The 19,065-nt window shown below is 53.0% G+C and overlaps 5 protein-coding genes and 1 non-coding gene across 6 annotated transcripts in view; 5 read left to right on the top strand and 1 right to left on the bottom strand.

Moving 5' to 3' along the window:
- Nucleotides 1-807: 807 nt before the first annotated feature.
- CTHT_0057210 (uncharacterized protein) lies at nucleotides 808-3,374 on the top strand (the record flags this gene model as incomplete). Its single annotated transcript, XM_006695979.1, has 2 exons — nucleotides 808-2,895; nucleotides 3,048-3,374. The coding sequence occupies 2 exons, from the start codon at nucleotides 808-810 to the stop codon at nucleotides 3,372-3,374; spliced, it is 2,415 nt and encodes an 804-aa protein (XP_006696042.1).
- Nucleotides 3,375-4,763: 1,389 nt separating this feature from the next.
- Nucleotides 4,764-6,773, top strand: CTHT_0057200 (uncharacterized protein; the record flags this gene model as incomplete). Its single annotated transcript, XM_006695978.1, has 3 exons — nucleotides 4,764-5,942; nucleotides 6,005-6,194; nucleotides 6,304-6,773. The coding sequence occupies 3 exons, from the start codon at nucleotides 4,764-4,766 to the stop codon at nucleotides 6,771-6,773; spliced, it is 1,839 nt and encodes a 612-aa protein (XP_006696041.1).
- A 446-nt stretch (nucleotides 6,774-7,219) lies between these two features.
- On the bottom strand, nucleotides 7,220-9,788 carry CTHT_0057190 (hexokinase-like protein; the record flags this gene model as incomplete). The annotated part of the gene is made up of 6 exons (XM_006695977.1): nucleotides 7,220-7,643; nucleotides 7,757-8,211; nucleotides 8,270-8,680; nucleotides 8,731-8,756; nucleotides 8,806-8,928; nucleotides 9,743-9,788. 6 exons carry the CDS (start codon nucleotides 9,786-9,788, stop codon nucleotides 7,220-7,222), a joined length of 1,485 nt encoding a protein of 494 aa, XP_006696040.1.
- A 5,143-nt stretch (nucleotides 9,789-14,931) lies between these two features.
- CTHT_0057180 (dolichyl-diphosphooligosaccharide-protein glycosyltransferase subunit-like protein) lies at nucleotides 14,932-16,531 on the top strand (the record flags this gene model as incomplete). The annotated part of the gene is made up of 3 exons (XM_006695976.1): nucleotides 14,932-15,245; nucleotides 15,301-16,155; nucleotides 16,237-16,531. 3 exons carry the CDS (start codon nucleotides 14,932-14,934, stop codon nucleotides 16,529-16,531), a joined length of 1,464 nt encoding a protein of 487 aa, XP_006696039.1.
- Nucleotides 16,532-16,883: 352 nt separating this feature from the next.
- CTHT_0057170 lies at nucleotides 16,884-16,957 on the top strand. The gene has a single exon. It is a non-coding gene; the product is annotated as a tRNA-Val (tRNA).
- Nucleotides 16,958-17,989: 1,032 nt separating this feature from the next.
- Nucleotides 17,990-19,065, top strand: part of CTHT_0057160 (uncharacterized protein) — a gene marked incomplete at both ends in the record, with an annotated part of 1,455 nt that continues 379 nt past the window's right edge. The window contains 3 exons of the mRNA XM_006695975.1: nucleotides 17,990-18,311; nucleotides 18,391-18,713; nucleotides 18,865-19,041. Coding sequence (XP_006696038.1) covers nucleotides 17,990-18,311; nucleotides 18,391-18,713; nucleotides 18,865-19,041 — 822 coding nt within the window. The remainder of the gene's footprint in view (nucleotides 18,312-18,390; nucleotides 18,714-18,864; nucleotides 19,042-19,065) is intronic.

The raw sequence follows: 19,065 nt of genomic DNA, 5'->3' as shown, positions 1-19,065 counted from the left end.
AAAAAGCTCGCGAATTGTCTCAATTGCCTAACACAAACCAATCCTCGTGGAAATCGACCACTGTCATGTGACGGGGTCAGCATATACCATGTAGGGACCCACACTGGCTGGCTAGGCTCCACTCCCGTGCCTCCAATGCACCAAGACCCTGGGAGCTTGGCCATTCGCCAATCACAGTATCTGTTTGCGGAACGTGAGCGCGGCCAACAGCCGGAGCTTTTAAAGAACAAAGCAGGACATGAAAGGTTTTTGCTTTCCACCTTATCTATGACCTAGTTAGTTAGTTGAAGGGGGGTTTACCCACTTTCATTTGGGACTTTTTGTGGTTATATCCCAACCGACTTTTGTTCCAGAAGATGGAAGTGTGATCAACCTTGTGCTCCTCCACGTAGATAATCATCAAGAAGTCTGCAGCCGCATCCAGCCCAGGCGAGTCGAGTCTATCCGAGCGCAGTGGAGCAGTGATCAGCAGCAGGTGCTACGTCAACAGTGGCGGTTTCTATTGTCTACTGGGCGCTCTACCTCATCTCTAGGTAGGCTCTAGCTTACTTACCGCCTATCGTTGTCGTCAACTGTCGTGCAGCGGTCGTGCAGTCGTGTAGTGCGACCCAATCCTCCCGAGACCGCGAGCCGCCAAATCGATGAGATAAAGCATCGATCAAGCATCGTACCTATCAGGGCCCGGATCTTTCGAGTCCATCCATCATCATACATAATATATATATATATATATATATATATATTATATCACATTCCTATTCCTATACAACCGTCCATATATATCCCATCCAGCATCACAGCACCAGCATGAAGTTCGGCCAGCAGCTCCGCTCCAGCATCATCCGAGAGTACCAATGGCACTATATCGACTACGACGGGCTCAAGGCTGACCTGAAGCGTGCCAGCGGGCCGCTGGTCGCGTCGTCCGACCCTACGAAGCCGCCACGCCGCGAGTGGACCGAGGACGACGAGAGCCGCTTCGTCAGCAAGCTAGAGGCAGAGCTGGACAAGGTACATGCCAAGCAGCAGGTCAAGGCCATGGAGATATCGCGTCGGATCGCGGTTAGCGAGCGCGAGGTTCAGGATGTTGTTGGCCGCTTGCAGGATCGTGGACCGGGACAGGAGGGACCATCGGAGGAAGAGTTCATGCTGCTGGAGGAGGATCTGAGTGACATCATTGCTGATGTGCATGATCTGGCCAAGTTCGTGCAGGTCAACTATACGGGGTTCTACAAGATCATCAAGAAGCATGACAAGATGACCGGCTGGCGGCTCAAGCCCGTCTTCGACACCCGGCTCAAGGCCAAACCGTTTTACAAGGAGAACTACGACGCGTCCGTCGTGCGCCTGTCCAAGCTGTACGATCTGGTGAGGACCCGCGGCAACCCAGCCAAAGGCGACACCGCGGCTGGTGCATCGCAGGGCAGCTTCATCCGCCACACGACCAAATACTGGGTGCACCCAGACAACGTGACCGAGCTCAAGCTCATCATCCTCAAGCACCTGCCCGTGCTGGTGTTCAACCCCAGCAAGGAGTTCGAGACGCAAGACACGGCTATCACATCCGTCTACTTCGACAACCCGGACACGTGGGAGCTGTACGAGGGCCGCCTGAAGAAGAACGAGGGTGCCGAGGCCATCCGCCTGCGCTGGTACGGCGGTATGCAGACCGAGACCATCTTTGTCGAGCGCAAGACCCACCGCGAGGACTGGACCGGCGAGAAATCGGTCAAGGCGCGGTTTTCTCTCAAGGAGAAGAACGTGAATGCCTACCTGCGCGGCGAGTTGTTGCCAAAAGCGATCTTCGAGAAGGCGAGGAAGGAGGGGAAGAAGTCGGCCAAGGCGATTGATGAGGATGAGAGGCTTGCACGGGAGATACAGTACTCCATCCTCAAGCGCGGGTACAAGCCTGTGTGTCGGTCCTTTTACCATCGGACAGCCTTCCAGCTGCCGGCTGATGCGCGCGTGCGTATCTCTCTCGACACTGAGCTGACCATGATCCGCGAGGACAATCTGGACGGTGTTCGTCGGTCCGGGGACAACTGGCGCCGCATGGACATCGGTATCGATTACCCCTTCTCGCAGCTCCCTCCTGGCGATATCGTGCGGTTCCCATATGCTATCCTCGAGGTCAAGCTACAAACCCAGCTAGGCCAAGAACCGCCCGAGTGGGTGCGCCAGTTGACAAGCAGCCACCTCGTCGAGGCAGTGCCCAAGTTTTCCAAATTCATCCACGGCGTGGCGACCCTTTTCCCAACCCGCATCCATCTCCTCCCCTACTGGATGCCCCAGATGGACGTCGACATCCGCAAGCCGCCCACCCACGACTTTGGCATCAAGCGCACCGAACAGTCGGCGACGACATCTATCTCCGACGACGACGACGAGGAGGAGGAGGAGGACTCGGACATGGAACAGGAGAAGACAACGCCCCCCCGGGAAGGGGAAACAAGCGCAGCAGCAGCAGCAGCAGCAGCAGGTGCACGCAACGGCCGCGCCCTCCCCGCCGGCGCCGACATTGAAGACCAAACCATCGACCGCCCTACTGCCCCCGGCCCAGGCGACGGCACGTACCTGTACGATTCTGACGACGAGGACCTCTCCGACAGCGACCGGCTCGCTGAGGCGCGGCGCGTCGGGCCCTGGGCCTACTACACCACCCTCGCATCGACCAAGGCGCGTGCCGCGGGCAGGACGACGCTTCATGTGCTGAAATGGTTGGTTCCCCGGCCTAGGTCGACGCCCATGCCGAGAAATGCACGGCTGGAATCGTTGCTTGGGACGGGGGAGATCCAGACCAGACGGTTCAAGGCGCCTAGGGGGAAGAGGATACATGTGCCGGTGAGGGTCGAGCCCAAGGTGTATTTTGCGGCGGAGAGGACTTTTCTTGGTTGGGTAGGTCACCTTTGTCTTTTGTCTTCTTCTTCTTCTTCGTCTTCTTCGTCTTCTTCTTCTTCTTCGTCTTCTTCTTCTTTTTTTTCTTTTCCCCTGGTCAATATGCCCGCTTTTGTGATGAGGTGAGCTGACTGTGTTGTGTTGTGTCCCAGCTCGAATACTCCATCTACATCTCGACCATCGCCGTCACCCTCCTCAACTTTGGCTCGCGCGCCAAGGATGAGACGTCTTCCTCCTCCATCTCAGTCTCACTTTCTCATCGGAAGGTATCGTTCATTGCGGCAGCTGCGTTCACGGTGCTGGCGATCTTGTCGCTCATGTATGCCGTCGTTGTATACTTGTACCGGAGTCAGGCTATCAGGGAGAGGAGGGTCGCACGGTATTATGATAAGTGGGGGCCCAGCGCGCTGTGCTTTGCGTTGTTGGTAGCGGTGGGACTTAATTTTGGGTTGGAGGGGCGTAAGAGGGGGGTTTGGTGATTTGGTTGGGTTTAACTTGTGGTGTCTTGTGTTGGGCTTGCGTCACCGTTGTGATGAGTTAATTGGTCTGGTCGTAATTGTGCGATTGTTATTCGGGTTAATATCGTGCTGATGGGCTGGTTGGGGGAGCAGTCACGGTTTTGGATATGCAGATAGTTTTTTTTTTGTTTTTTTTTTTTTTTAGTTTGGTTTTGGCCACAGCGAACTGTAGAGCATTGGTTCTGGAACGGACAGGAAAGTATAGGATTCATAGGATAGATTGATTGTAGTATCTCTACCATCAAACATATATGTACACCAATATTGACTGTCACCGTCGCAGGCTTGTAAATGATTCTTCAGATCTATCGCGGTTGTTGCAGCGCAAACCCGTTTGTCCACACCTCGGGGCTCGGAGTTATTGCCAGCGAAGTCGGATGGAACGTTCGGCGGGATGCCCCCGCGCTGATGGGAACTACAGTGATGATGCGACAAACCGGAAGACTTCTGTCGATAATTTTTTTCCTATTTTTTTTTTTTACATTTATCTGGACCGTTTTATGAGGACACTTGCATCAAGCACACCCCGCATTCCACGAGGGGTGCAAGCCACATCATATTTTTTTTCCTTGATTGTTTTCTTTTTTCCATACATAAGAAAAGTGAAGGTTGTCCTTGGCGAATGTTCGGAGACCAACAAAAAAAGGTTTGGAGCATTTGCGACAGCGATGACGAGCCCTTTTTTGTCTTCCCGTGTAGGTCTAACCATCCAATCGGGTGCCCTACAGATGTCGTAATCGCAGATGTGGACTTGGCCAAATGATGGCCCCCGGCCTCCACTGTTACCACTGTTACCAAGCACATCCACTCTGTTGGAGAGAGTGAGTGGTGACTCTGGCTCTTCGCCGGCCGACCCAACCGTCCGGGGTGCGAAGGGTGGGTTTGTGGCGATGCCGGGGGAACGCGTGGAGATGTTTTTTTTTTGCCCCCTTGCGTTTCGGGTTCCTCTGGTTTGAGGGCTCAAGGGTTTTGGGAATGCGGAATGCGACATCGGACTGTGGGTGATGGGATGAGGGGATGTGACCGAGTCACCGAGGATGGAGGAGGGAGGAAGCGTGGCTTGTTTATGTGATTGTGTGACTTGGCTGTATGTGAATGTTTTCTACTTTTACACTTCTTCTTTTTCTATACCTTTTTTTTTCCCGTTCTGCGTTTGGAGATTGAATAGACTGCATGTGTTTCAGATTGCTGAAATATCGCCAACCTCGCTGTCGTCCCGCGCAAAAGTCAACCCTCCCTCACTCCTACCTACCTACACACACTCTCTCTCTCCTTCGGCACATGAGAACCGCTTAATTCTCAACATTTTCTCTCCCATTCAACAAAGAACTTCACCAAAACACCACCAACATGCCAGTCAAGCAAATCTCTACCCCCCTAGGGCACTCTCTCCCTCCTGAAGCCCCCCACAACATCACCTTTCACATCCCCGGCTGGGAGACTGCGCGCGCCCTGCGCCGCCGCGAGCCCGAGCTCATGGACCAGCTCGAGTCCATCTACCCGCGTTTCGGGCCCTGGCGCGAGGTCAAGGATTTGTCGGCCGTGCTGCACGCCTGGCTGAAGTTGCCTGACGACTACGAGGAGATGTTGTTTGTGCATCCAGACGTGTTCCAGACTGCTAAGCGATATGCGGGGAGTCCGAGGAGGAAGGAGGAGTTTCGGGTAAGGGAGGAGGAGCTGCTTTTTAAGGTTGTTGACATCCCGCTATCTGCGCTCGACAGCAATGGGGTTGGGTTGGATGGCGAGACGACGGGCGAGACGGTCAGGATCTACCTCATTTCATACCCTTCTCCCCGATACCCTGGCGCATTGGGAGTGTGGCAGAATACTGGCACCGGCGTGAGCAGTCGGCTCGCGGCCGCTTTGCTGCCTGCCGCGAAGGCGGGCAACGTCAACCTGATCTGGTCAGGGGATGCGCGGGACGAGGTCCGCTACGATTACGCCAACCCTTCCTCCTCATCCGTCCCCATCCCCGCCCCCCACAAGGGCCAACAGATCCTCGGCTTGGCCCTCACAGAATCCCATACCAGCCTGCGCGCCCGGATAGCCTCTCTCGCGCAAGGCAAGAGAGCCCAACCAACCCCCGACGACGTGTTCCTCTACCCTACCGGAATGGGCGCCGTCTGGCGGTTACACCAATCCCTCTCCTCGGTTCGGCAAGGTGGCAGCGTGGTCGTCCTGGGCTCAGTCTTCCACAGCAGCTACCACCTGTTCGGCGATGAAGCGTCGGGAGGCGGGATGAAGCACATTGGGGCCGTGGACAGCGAAGGGAGTGGGTTGGAGGAGCTGGAGGCGTATCTGGAGGGGGAGAGGCTGGCGGGGAGGAGGGTCGGATACATCTTTGCTGAGTTCCCGAGTAATCCGATCTTGGTGAGCTTGGACCTGGAACGGGTGAGGGGCATCGCGGATAGGTATGACGTGCCGGTTGTGATCGATGATACGATTGGGAGCTTTTGCAATGTGGATGTGCTGGGGCTGGCGGATGTTGTGGTGACGAGCGTGACGAAGAGCGTGAGCGGGTATGCAAATGTGAGTATATGCCCCCTGGATTGTCTACCCGTGAGAGGAGGTTGCTAATGAATAATGAACAGGTTATGGGCGGCGCGGTGACACTGGCCTCCTGCTCCAAGTACTACTCCGCGATCAAGGAGACTCTCAGCGCGCGCTTCTTGAACGAATATTTCGCTGCCGACGCGGCCAAGCTTCTCTCCAACTCGCAGGATTACTTTCCGCGCTCTGCCATCCTCAACCGCAACGCTCTCACCCTTGCAACCTACCTCCGTAAGCCAGCCCCCTCCCCCCCTCCCCTCTCCCTCCCTTTCCTTTTTGAACTCCCTTTTCCCCTGCCCCGTTTTCATCATGTTTATTAACTCCTTGTTTCTGTCTCCAGATTCCAAGATCACCCCGACCTCCCCCCTCAAAGCAATCCACTACCCCCCCTTCACCAACACGGCCTCCAACTTCCGCCACGTCATGCGCCCCTCCCCCTCTTCCCCTTCCGTAACCCCAACTTCCCAAAACGAATTCACCCCCGGCTACGGCTGCCTCCTAGCCCTCGAATTCCGTACCCTGTCCCAAGCCCGACAATTCTACGACCACCTATCCGTCTACCACGGTCCTCATCTTGGTGCACACCTGACGCTCGCCTTCCCATTCAACGACGCCATCTGGGGTGCTGATCCCGAGGCAGCAAGGTATGTCGCCTCGTTTGGGGCTAGGCCAGAGCAAGTAAGGGTTAGCGTGGGGTTGGAGGATGAACAGGAGTTGATTGATACTTTTGAGGAGGCTTTGAGGTGGGCGGAGGGGGTTGAGGTTAGTGAGGCGAATGGGATGAATGGCGTGAGGGAGAGTCTGACTTGAGCAAAAATGGTAAAAAGTCCTAAGGGTCTTGATTTTGGAATAACGACCACGAGTGGAGGATCCTAGAACGGGTAAAGGATAGAGGGTCGGTTTGGATAGGATATCCGGACGGGCGGGAGGAATCTGCATTGGCGCGTATTTCTCAGCATTAGCATTCAATTATTTGAGTTCATATCACTTCAGCTTATCAAGTCGCAAAATCCAGTGGTGCCATGACTGGGTCAATTCTGCTGCAGCCGAAGGGTCATTTTATATCCCAGGATCTGTTGCATGGCAGGCAGATGCAACCCTTAAACCACCCTCCTTATGATCAAATCATGAAGCAACCTTAGCCATCGAGCACCTCAAACGCCAGTCATACCCAGCTATTCCCCCCGGCCGCCGAGCAACCCGAACCACAATGCTCAACCCCCTCCCCCCCTTTTTTTTTTTTTTTTACCTTGCACCTAGACATAATTCTCCGGGTGCAAAATCCCATGCAAATTCCCCTTCTGTACCCGTTCCAGCGTCAGCGCGGCAATTAGCGCGGCGCCCACACCGCTGCCGTCTTCAGCAGCGAGAATCTCGATGGGATCCTCCTCCTTAGGATCCTTCTTCTCTCCCCAGTCGAGGATCTCGCGCAGGGCCTGCGCGCCGCGCTCCTTGAAGTGCGGGTACTTGTTGAAGACGGAGCCGTCGGCGCCCACGTGGCATTCTTTATAGCCCTTCTTCTTGCAGATGGCTGCCACGCCGCAGGCGGAGAGGCGCGCCGCTCGGGTGCCGATCAGCTCAGCTAGGCGCTTGATCAGGATGCGCTCGGCCTTGTTGGGGGTGATGTTGAGTTTGTTCTGGAAGAGGCCCGCTATGTCGGAGAGGTTTTCGTCCGAGTCCCTGTTTCTGTCAATCTCTGTCTCGCTTTATAAGGGGGGTAAAAAAGAAAGAAAAGAAAAGAAAAGAAAAGAAAAGAAAAAAGAAAAAGAAAAAAAGAAAAAAAAGGGACATACTCCTCAATGGCTGACAGGAAGGACGTGTCCAAGGTATACGGCTTACGCAACTTGGTTATGTCCTGGCCAACAAAGACACGCCGATCATGGTTATCATGCAGATCGACCAGCGTCAGACGGAAGATCTCGCCGAGGTACAGGCCGGCAATCATCTTCTCAAAGGCCTGCTGGCCCGGACGCGGCGAGTCCTCATCAATGGTAATGTCGTACGGAGTGCGCGGCAGCACCTTGTGCTCGTTGTCGAAGGCGCCCCACTCACAGTTAATGGCCATGGGGGTTTCGGGAGGAAGGTTGAGGTGTGCCAACTTGGGGATGGAACCACAGTCCTCCATGTACGCGGCGTTGCAGCCTGTGCCAAAGATACAGCCAATCTTCATCTTAGGGTCGGTGTATGCCGAGGCAATCAGCGTGCCCGTCGTATCGTTGATCAAGGCGGCCAGCCGGATGGGGACGCCCTGGGACCGTCAGTATATAGGGTTACTATATGAGAGCGAAGACCTCATGAGAACCTACCCGTCGAGCAAGAGCAGCCTCAAACATAGGGACCACATTCTTGCCCTCGACGCCCTCGATGTCGAAGCCCTTGGTCCAGCGCTGTAGGATACCCTCGTCAATGTAGTTTTGGGTCGCAGGATACGAGAAGGTGAAGCCCAGGGGCATGCGGCCGATTTGGGACAGGTCGTCGTGATGAGTCTGGATGAACTGCAGCAGGCAGTCGGCGATGTACTCGAATAGCTCCTCAGCTGTGCCCGTCTTCAGCGGGGGAGGGATCCGGTACTTGGACTGGATGATGTCGAACTCGGACTGCTGATCGGTCAGGGTCACCTGGCATACACGCAAGTTGGTGCCGCCCATATCGAGCGCCAAGAAGGTGCCTGTCTCATGACCAGTAGGGAATCCCATCACCCAGGTTGGGTTCATGGGCTGGCTGGTCAGCGATGTCCAACTCGAATCTTCATTTGCACAACACTCACAATGCTGCCACCCTCAACGCTCAGGCCTGTCCAGTCAGCAGAATCATTCGTAAGCCTTCTCCCTGGAAGACTCACCCTTCTCGAGTTCCTTCACAAAATGGTCGGTAATTTGCTTCAGCTTGGCCGTGTCGACGGTGAACAGCTCCTCGATGTACTTGATCTCCTTCGCAAGGTCTTTGGGCACATCGGCGTCGGAGCCTAGGGGGCAGCATGTTAGTAAGATAGACCAGGGCAAGTGATGCATGTGGCCCCCGGGCCGGAGCCGGCGTGCAGCTTGCCCTTTCGGCTAGAGATCCCATAAACAGATGATGAATATGAAGACGCTCTCTCGGGCTGGGGAGGTGAGGACGGTTGTCGGTGAAGGGGGTGAAGCAAGGACGGAGGGGAGGTAGACATTGTTGGATAGCTTTTAAGTAAGAAAACTGCTGAGGGGGTGACAGGATGTGGGACGGCGGATATATTGCGTATTATAAGACCGGAGAAGATGGCGGCCACCGACGACAAATCCGCGAGGGTGAGGAGCTCTGATGTCACTGGCTTGGATGAGCTTGCCGATGAGCAAGCGAGCTGAGCTTGGATGCAGCCTTGACAGCTCTCGATAGCCTTTTCGCCGCGCCTAACAGCTCTGGACAGCTACGGATCCAGAGCCCCGCGCCGTTACCGCAATGCCATGCAATGCTGCCCTGATGCCTCCATCCATCCTGCTCGCCTTGCATCTGCCCCTCATCAGCTTGGCCAACCGATGCACGCCCAATCCCATGCTGTGTGCTTGGCAAAGCTGTGTCGCTCACGACAGGTTGCGGCGACAGTCAAAGATGCATGATCCGCAGAGATCTAGACATCAAGTGCAAGCATAGCAATGAACAAGCACCGGATCAAAGACATTTCAACCAGACTCACGTAGCAACCAAAGTAATGAATGATCTCGACAATGGTGATGCGAAGTACCCTCCCCGGACCAAGTGGAGGACGACCTCATGAAAAATCTCAACCAGAAAAAGGTAGCACATACCAGAGCCCTTCTCCGAGGGCGGCGTCTTGGGATCGTCGCCTGCCATCCTAATAAAATCTCCGTGGTAACGAGTGTAGAAAAAAGTCAGTAGAAAGAAAGTTGGCAAAACCCTCTTCAATTTCCACGCTCTGAATAAACTGACGTGCTGGCCGACGCAACGCCAACAAAGATGAAGACGAAAGACGACAACTGTCCAAGCAGCACAGTTCGTCGTAGAATTTAGAATCGTAATCGTAATCAAAAGCTCCAAGCTCCCACGCTCCCGCACACCGCGTTGCCTTGCAAGGGTCAAGACCAGGGGGGGGGGAGGGAAGGCGGGCGATTCGATCGATCGGTGAATCCAGGCCGACCGCCGATGCATCTCCCACTGACCAGGGTCCCTCAAGCTGTCAAAAGTGGAAGTCGCAGAGCTTGGCCTGCCGTGATCGGCGGTGAACCAATAAACGTCATTAAAACCCAGGAAAGCCTATCAGATCTTGCCCCGCGCTTTCCATCCCGCTGGTTCGCTGCATTGGCTTGGGCGCTCGCTTAGGGTTAGGGCACGTGCCTGCTGCCTTGGCTTTGGCCGAAGTAGTTGTAAGTCGTCGGGGAGGCCGGGGTTGCGCCACAGCCAACCAGTCGGTGTGAGTTGGGGTTGGCGTTAGGAGGAAAGGCTTATCGATAGTGAGCGTTGACAACAGCGTCTCGGTATCATCGAATTAGCGATGGAGTCCAAATGGGATAAGTTTTCTCGAAAGGGAATGTAGCTTTTGCCTAGGTCTTTTAAGGATTTTATCCTTTAGTGGCTCTGTCTAACGCTTTGACAACACTGACAACAATTTCAGGGCACGAGTTGAAACTGTAGTGTATGTCTGTTGTGTTGACTTAAAGTTTCTCCATTTTTAGAGCCAGTTTACCCGGAGATATCCATTTTCGAGTGGTAGAGCTTTTTTTAACCTGATGTGAGAGGCAATCCGTATGCTCTATGGTGCTACTGGAAGGAGGAAAGAAATGAGGACTGTGGGTGGCTCCCTCACCTGGATGCCAAGGCCAGGTGAATGGCCATGCCAAGGCCTACACCTGGGCTCTCAAACCTGAAGCTTCAGGCGTGTCATGTAGCACATGCCCAAACATGGACCAAGGGGCTAGTCTCGAGAAAGGACAACACAAATCTGCATAGGTATGCCTCCATGTTGTGTTGTAGGAATCTGGTGAAAGAGACTGGCGAAACATACCAATTTCTTGGTCCAACTATAAACACTGCCCCTCTGAGAAAAAGTCTCCAGGGTGGGTTGATTGTAAGCAATAGTCTCGAAAAAGAACAGTGAAACGGAGGAGAACATTCAAGAGTCTTGATAGGAACATAATGCAGTGGAAAGTTGAAGAAAGCTGTGAGAGAAGAAATAGCTAAAAAAAGAAGCACACATCCTCAAGTCTCAACTCAACTCAAACCCTCAACATCTCCGTCCTTCTACCCATGGCAGAACAACCTCTCAAATCTAGTACTCAGTTTCTTTCTCCTCGAAGTCTCGCGACTCTTGCCGGTTGTAACAGACGATATTTGATCGTAGCACATTTCAACAGCCTCAGACTTCCCAGTGGGTATCACCCTTGTCTTTCACAGCTGCGCGCTGCACGCTTATCTCAAGTCTCAGCATCTTTGCAACACATCGTTCAGACTGGACAACCTCCGTCTGAGAGGGTCGAGAGCTGATTGTTGCTGTCTCGTCATATCTAGGGTTCGTAGTGGGCTTGACCTTGTCTTCTACAACCTCACATTGTACTACACTTATCTGCGGCAGGTTCAATGTCCCTGTAATGCAGCCTTGGGATATCACCTCTGTTTGAGAGATCTGTGCAGCGATCGGTGTTGGTTCGCTCGTGCTCGTATCAGTGACGTTATTCTGGTGTTGTCCAGTCTCTGATGCTGGTTGTGGTTCCGGCGTACTATTGCCATCTTGAGAATGCGATGTCAACTCCCACGGACTTGAATTTATCCCAGAGCTTGTAGTTTCCCGTTAAAGTGTCTTCGCTTGGCTTGCCTTCTCGGTCGAGAAGCATGGGAGACTCTCCCGAGTCTCTTCCTGACTCCCCTGATGTGTAGTTTGGGAACGCGTCCCCATGTTCTGTCCCCTTTTGTGCGCCTGTATCAGTTGACGACTGCCCTGCAACTTGGGCGTCGGTGCCCTCTACCCTTCCTGCTATTTGCGAATTGTGAATCAAAGTTTCCTGAGGTATCTGGGCTTCTTGAGGTCCTTGTGCTTCCTTGGAAGCCGTGAACTCTGCTAGCTTTCAGAGGCAAGCTGGGCGACCTCTTCCCACTGCTCAATGGCCTTGAAAATAATAATTTCCCATGTGGGACTGCATCAGGGCAATGGGCGTACAGATCTTTACCACCATCGATATGCTTTCGAATTGCTTCTCGTAAAGAATATTTTGGGGCATCATGAGTGATCTTCGACTCATTCCGGTAATACAGGCACCACTCGGGGATACGTTGTGATGGATCAACACCGTGTTGAAGGAATGTTTTCATTGCTTGTATAACTTCAAGCTCTCGGTGCATGGCATTCTCCAACGTAAAGATACAGGACATGGCCCGAAACTTCCCATTCTTTATCATGATGTTGCCGGAAGGATATCTTTTCCATAGGGTACACCAGTACTCAGGGCTGTTCTTGTTGGGGTTAGCGCCATGTTGCTAGCGGAGGGACGTTTTCATTTTTTGTAGATCTTTTTTTGGGACTCGACATTCCTCAACCTGGTGAAGCAAAGGAACGAAAAGGAACGAAAACGTCTCATCGTCTGTCTCGTCATCTTCACCAACATAAGAAGGGATGGGGAATAAAGACGCCGGAAAGATATCTTTGCCATGGGGTAGGCCAGTGTTCTGTTCCCTCAGGGCCGTTCTCATTGGGGTCAGCGCTATATTGCAAAAGCAACCGAATTATGACATGCTCCAGTGCGTGGTCTGCGCCCATCCTCATCACCTCGGATCCGTGCCACTTGCCAAACGCATAACACCAGTACGACGCTTTACAGCTTGGGAGATTGTAACGGCCCACGACACATGACATCCGTAAGTATTGGTATTCCCCTTTCTGACTTCTATTTTATGTTAGCTGCAACTTTGGGTTTGTTTATGGGGTCTTGTAAGGACGTGGTGAGTCCGTAGAGAAACACCAACTTGTACGGGTCCTCAAGGGTGTAAGTCCAAAAAATGAACGAATATTTCGAGGAACGGTCGATTTTCTGACCACTCTGCGTAGGGTACCACCACTCTGAAGTCATCGCCAATTTCAGCCTGAAGCGTGTATGGCCTCTTTTCGATCTCTGATGAATAGGAACATTCGATATGCTTCGGCATCATCAAAAGATGCGTGTGCCACTTTCGGTATGCAATCATGGAATGCGGTGTTGTTGATAAAATCTCGTAAATCTTGAACCGCTTCAAAGTCCGATCAAGTTGAAGTATATAGTCAGTCACATTACGCCCGTAGAACCTATCAAGCTTTCCCACAGACTGCTTGAATTTGCGGAGCAATCTCTGGATGGAAATAGGCCAGAAGTAATTGGTCAAGTCTGAGTGGTCTAGGTGCGTATCGGGAAATAGCCAGAGCAGTGGCAGCACAGCACCAAGAAAGCAGTCCTCCATGCAAAACGAATCGCTAAACCCAGCAGCGTCTTGAATTTAATTTTAGTCCTCATAGAAGCCGACGAAATAAAGTCTGTAAAAGGTTCGATGTAAGAACACGACGGACAAGCAACGCTTATTGTAACGGACCGTGTGTGTCAGGTAAACGGGCTTCGGGACAGTCGTGGGGTCACTGTGACAATACAAGTCAGTCGGCACCGTGGTGCTGCCAAGTTCTAGCGGTCCCAAGCAACGACTGAAGAATCGACGCTTTTGTAACGTTTGCCAGGGCGGGTATCTTGTCTTCCGTATCGAGGGGCTCGATCGAGCAGCAAAAGATAGCTTGAGCAGTGTCCAACTCGGCACAATGTTCCTAGAAGTAGAACAGTGAAGAGTGGTAGTTCAAGATGAGAATCCAATCCGACTTGGACCATCAGGATAAGACGAACAGCTTGTGCCACAACATTGACAAGTTTAGTAGAAAAATCGATGACCTGGAAGATGGTGACCGCCAAGCTGAGCGCAGATATGGGATCGATGGTGACCTGCGACTCAAAACTCTAGTAGATCGTCTGTGCCATTGTGCGTTTGAAACGGGCAGACTCTCTGGTATTGGGATATGCGGGAAAGAATGCGTTGAGAAGGGAAGGCAGATCGGGCGGCTAGAGAAAAGAAGGGTTGTGTCTTCTGGGTTGTAAGTCAGGTAAAAGTCCAGCGTCAGGTTGGATGCATCCACAGTTGAATCTACGAGGTTATGCCCAATTTCGACAAGCAGCTGATGGCTATCATTCTTTCGTAGTGTCCAGGAAACTACCAGAATGGGATTCAACCACTTGACCAGTGTTCTCTCTTTGCCACATAGCCCCGGGAGGAAACATGTGGCCAGTCACATCTGCAGTGAGCGTGGAACTGCAGCGATGAATGCTTCAGGCAGTTTGGGTTGGCTAAGCTCACCTGATGATCCATTTCAAGCCTAGGGTTTTAGTGTGGTATATACAGGTTTGGATAATGCAACAGGTGGGATTTGTGTTAAGAACGGTGATTGAAGAGCGAAGCTGCTGTGAACTTCCAAAGTTGGGAGAAGCAATGAGCAGCTTCAAGACGTTGGGGGTGTGCATATGAGCCAGCCAGCAAATGAGGCATGTGGGTCCAAGCGGCACATCTCCTAAGTGTTAATGCGAAACTTTAATAAGGACCACAATTCAGGGCTATAAACTATTCTCCCGTGGAATATATCGATTCTAATTATATGATAGCTATTTTTTCATATAAGATATCCATTACTACTTAAGCTAAATTTCACCAGTTTGCAATTGTTATTGTAATTTTCCAGAGAGCTCCTTACATGTTAGCTAGTATTTGATGTTTCAGACTAACAGCTTCAACTGGGACGGATGCAGAGGTGTCTCCACAAGGAAAGCCACGGCCAGGGCCTTTCAGCAACGTAAGCTTGTTGGAGCTACATATCCAACCCTTACCCTTTGATGCCTCTCCAAACAGACAGTCCACGCTGTTTTTACCCTCTCGCCATCACCAATTGGGGGCAGTTGATGCACGCCCTGCCCCGAGGACCAAGATGAAGGCGACAGCCATTCTGAGCGCCGTCGCATCGCTGCTGTCGCTGGCCACGGCGGCGACTGCCGAGTCGCCGTTCAAGCCGCCGCAGGTGTGGAAGAACGCCAACCTGGTGCACATCATCTCGCTCGAGAAAAACTATGTCAAGGAGAACATCAACGTGCTGGTCGAGAACGTCGACAACCGGCCCCACGATGAGTACTACGTTCCGTTCACTGCCGACCAGCTGTCGCGCCTAGGCGGTGTTGAGGTCAAGGACCGCAAAGATCCTACCGTTGGGCCCTTTGGTGCTGAGCTCGTCGAGGTGAAGGAGAGGTTAGTCATAACGCTGGAAATTGGCAAAGAATCTGTGCTGAGAACTCCCTGCCAGCGACACTCAGTATCTGCGCATCCGACTCCCCGAGCCCGTCGCCCCAGGCGCCCAACAAACCCTCGGTATCAGCTACTACCTCCTTAAGGCCTACACCCCGCTCCCGGCCTCGATCCGCCAAGAGGAGCAGCAATACCTCCGGTACACGTTCTCAGCCTACTGCCCCTCAGCTTACATGACCGCAAAGCAAAAAACCGAAGTCAAGTTCCCCTCGGGCAACATCGCCGACTTCACCAAGCTCCCCGGCGCTGGCGATGTCAAAGAGTTCCCCCAGCGCCAGGGCTCAAAGCTGGTCTACGGCCCGTTCGATTCGCAGCCTGCTTACGCCTCCCAGCCTGTCACCGTGCGCTTCGAGTTCAACAAGCCCGTGACCCACGTCTCGCGCCTCGAGAGGGACATCGAGGTGAGCCACTGGGGCGGCAACGTCGCGTTCGAAGAACGCTATACCCTTCATCACCGCGGCGCGAACCTATCTGCGCTGTTCAACCGCGTCAAGTGGCAGCAAGCGCAGTTCTATGCGCCAACACAGACGTGGGCATTGAAGGAGCTCAAGTTCCCTCTGCGCGCGGGCAGCGTGGATGCGTATTACACGGACGTGATTGGGAACGTATCGACGTCGAGGTTTAGGAGTAATAAACGTGAGGCGGTATTGGAGATTCGGCCGAGATACCCGGTGTTTGGAGGCTGGAAGTATCCATTCACGATTGGCTGGAACTCAGATGCGAAGAACTTCCTCCGGAGGACGGGCACGACGAGCTACGTGCTGAACGTCCCATTCCTGGAAGGCCCGCGCACGGTCGAGGGCGTCGAGTACGGCGAGGTGCAGGTGCGGGTTATCCTGCCCGAGGGCGCCGAGTAAGACCCTTCCCCCCTTTCCTTCCCCTGATATCCTAGTTGTATCTTGAGTTCAATAACCTTTGGTACTGACTGTCTCAGAAACGTCCGCTTCCTTACCCCCATCCCCCTAACCTCCCTCTACTCGGCCGAGATCTCCTTGCACCGCACCTACCTCGACACGATCGGGCGCACGGCGCTGGTCCTGCGCGCACGCAATCTGGTCGACGACTTCCGCGACCGCGAGCTGATTGTCGCGTACGACGTGCCGCTGACGGCGGTGCTGCGCAAGCCGGCTGTTGTCTTCGCTAGTGGCGTTGCAGTGTTTGTCGCGGCGTGGTTGGTTGGGCGGGTTGAGCTCAAGTTCGATGCGCCGAGTGGGAAGGGGAAGAAATAGATAGAAGGAGGGTAAAGGTAAATTAGATGAGGGATAGGTTCGCGTTTTACACATGGGTTTTATTGTATGGTAACGGAAGTAGTTCATTTATCTTTTATTTGAGATATCTCGAGAAGTTGGTTGTGTGAAAGTCAGTTTCCTGGGAGTCGGTAGCCCAATAATCGGTCATCTAGTTAGGAGTCGGTAGCTTTAAAAGTCGGTTGTTTGAGAATCAGCTATTGAAAGTCGGTTATCATTAATCGAAGGTAAGTCGGTGACCACTCAACTTTGAACAGTTATTTCACGAGTTGGTTGGTGTTGAGTTGGAGGTTGAGAATCTTCAGTTCAGATCATATCCCCAACAATATGTAGTGGTTCGATGGTGTAGTTGGTTATCACGTCAGTCTAACACACTGAAGGTCTCCAGTTCGAGCCTGGATCGAATCAAGTAGTGAGCAGGCAATGAGCCTGCTGCGACATTTTTTTTAGACCTTTTTTGTGCTGGGTGGAGTTGGAGGTTCCTCATTTGCCTCATTCGAAGTGAGCTGGCAAGATGGGGAATATGACTCGTCGGTTGACAATACGTTAGTGGATGGTGAGAAAGGGCTTGAAATTCGCGAGAACGGAAATGTCGAAGAAAAATGAATGATCGGGCTGTTAATGTCTATGTATGTACCTGTAGCTGGGAATGGGATTTCGCAAAGTCCAAATATGCCCCAAGGGTTGAATTGCTATGAAAACAACTTTCGCCAAAGTCTCTGCTGGAAAGCTTTCTCCTCTCGTCGCCTTGATCTGATGTAAGAGTTCTCCCCGACCTAAACTGAGTAGAATATTTCCCCAGCCCACCGAGGATTGTCGGTTAGAAGGAGACCCGGGAAAATAAATTCCCAAAATTTACATCAATCTCTCAGTCCCCTATACAAGTGAACTAACTTTATTATCCATTATCCAATAGAGACATGAGATCTTCGTGTATTATCTTAATCAAGGTGAGAATTGCAGTCTTCGATAGTGGGCAAGTTCCTATTGCCCCTTGCTGATTTGCCAGAGGGCACTAATCTAATTTCCCAAATTCGAGTCCTTCCCAGTGGAAGTTGGACCTCAGAAAAAAAAAATACACTATCGATAATAGGAGCATCTTCTGATGATCGATCAGACTGCATAGCACCTGCTAGATATATGATCTTACTCACAGACGGCCAGGCGCAGACCATGCGCACTGGCACTTGCCAGTTGCGGACCAAACCCCTGGTGAGCAAGTAAACAACCCCAGCGTATCACCAGCAACGGTTCAGCAGAATACAACCGACTCTCTGATCATCAGTCAGAATACCGATCGATCGCACTAGATAATTTTGGATAATCGACTCAATCAAGCTACGACTACAGTTCCTACCTATCCTCTAATTGGTAATCTCTCTTTCAAACGAACCATCCATTAGTGACACAACTATACGCTCAATTCTCGACAAGACAATCATGTCCCGCAACAGCAGTGAAGACAGCCGTTTTTCCTTCTCCCAATGGTGCCCTCCGCCAACCTCCCTCCTCATGTCCAAACTCCCACTAACAGCAACTTCCCAGGAACCGCGCCCTTTCAACCCGCCTCTCGCAACGCAGCAGCACGGCAACCACAAGCACCTCTGTCACATCAGCAACATCCTTCTGCTCTTCCCCGTCCTCAAGCATACCCCGCTCCAACTTCTTCCTCTCTTCCCTGCCCATCCCCTTCCCCAATATTCCCCTAGGCGAACCAGCTCTCTCCCAGCCTCTCCATCGCCTCATCAAATCCTTACGTTCCGTGCCAACTCTCCACAATAGTCTCTCGTCAGCGTACACGACTGTCTCTTCCCATCTAACTCTCTGGTCCTCCCAAACAGGTGATGACGCCGTCACCGACCTCGCCGACAAGCTCTCGGTGCTGCTAGGTGAGATTGGACGACAGGAAGCACAATTTGCATGCCGGTGGGAAGAGGTCAGGGGCATGTTGAAGGTTGTGCGGGGGACGGAGAGGGGAGTTGCGAGGGTGAGGATGCTGGGGGAGAGGTGTAGAGTCGAAGTGGGAAGGTTGAGGGAGCGGGTGCAGAGGGACGGGGATGCAAATGGGGGAGGGGATAAGGGGAGGAGGTTGGTCGAGGCAGAGATGGAGCTGGTGAGGCTAGAGGCAGAGGAGTTGGTTGCGGAGGCGCAGTTGGGGGGTGTAGTATGTATCTTTATCTCCATCCCTCTCTCTAACCTGACCCCAACACTCACCACCGAAACAAGGAGGTACTGACACTGCATAGACAAGACACACCCTAAAAGCCTCGCAAACCCTGCTTCTTCGCTCTTTACTCGAGCGTTCCGAAAAACAGGCGATCCTGGCCCGCCACGGGCTGCGGCTCCTGTCCCTGCTCGACAGCACGCCCTTGGTGCCAGGAGAAGTCAGACCAGCGTTCCCTGCCACAGCGATGGCGCAGGCACGTCAGATACTCAACGACGCGGAGGACGATCTACGGACGTGGGAGCTGAGCGGGATGGATCGGATGTTGGTTAGGTTGGCGGCGGGGAGGGGG

Source organism: Thermochaetoides thermophila, assembly GCF_000221225.1.
Source record: "Thermochaetoides thermophila DSM 1495 unplaced genomic scaffold scf7180000011820, whole genome shotgun sequence".
NCBI classification, from domain to species: Eukaryota; Fungi; Ascomycota; class Sordariomycetes; order Sordariales; family Chaetomiaceae; genus Thermochaetoides; species Thermochaetoides thermophila.
Note: the sequence above shows the minus strand (reverse complement) of the source record. Positions and strands in the feature narration are given on the sequence as shown.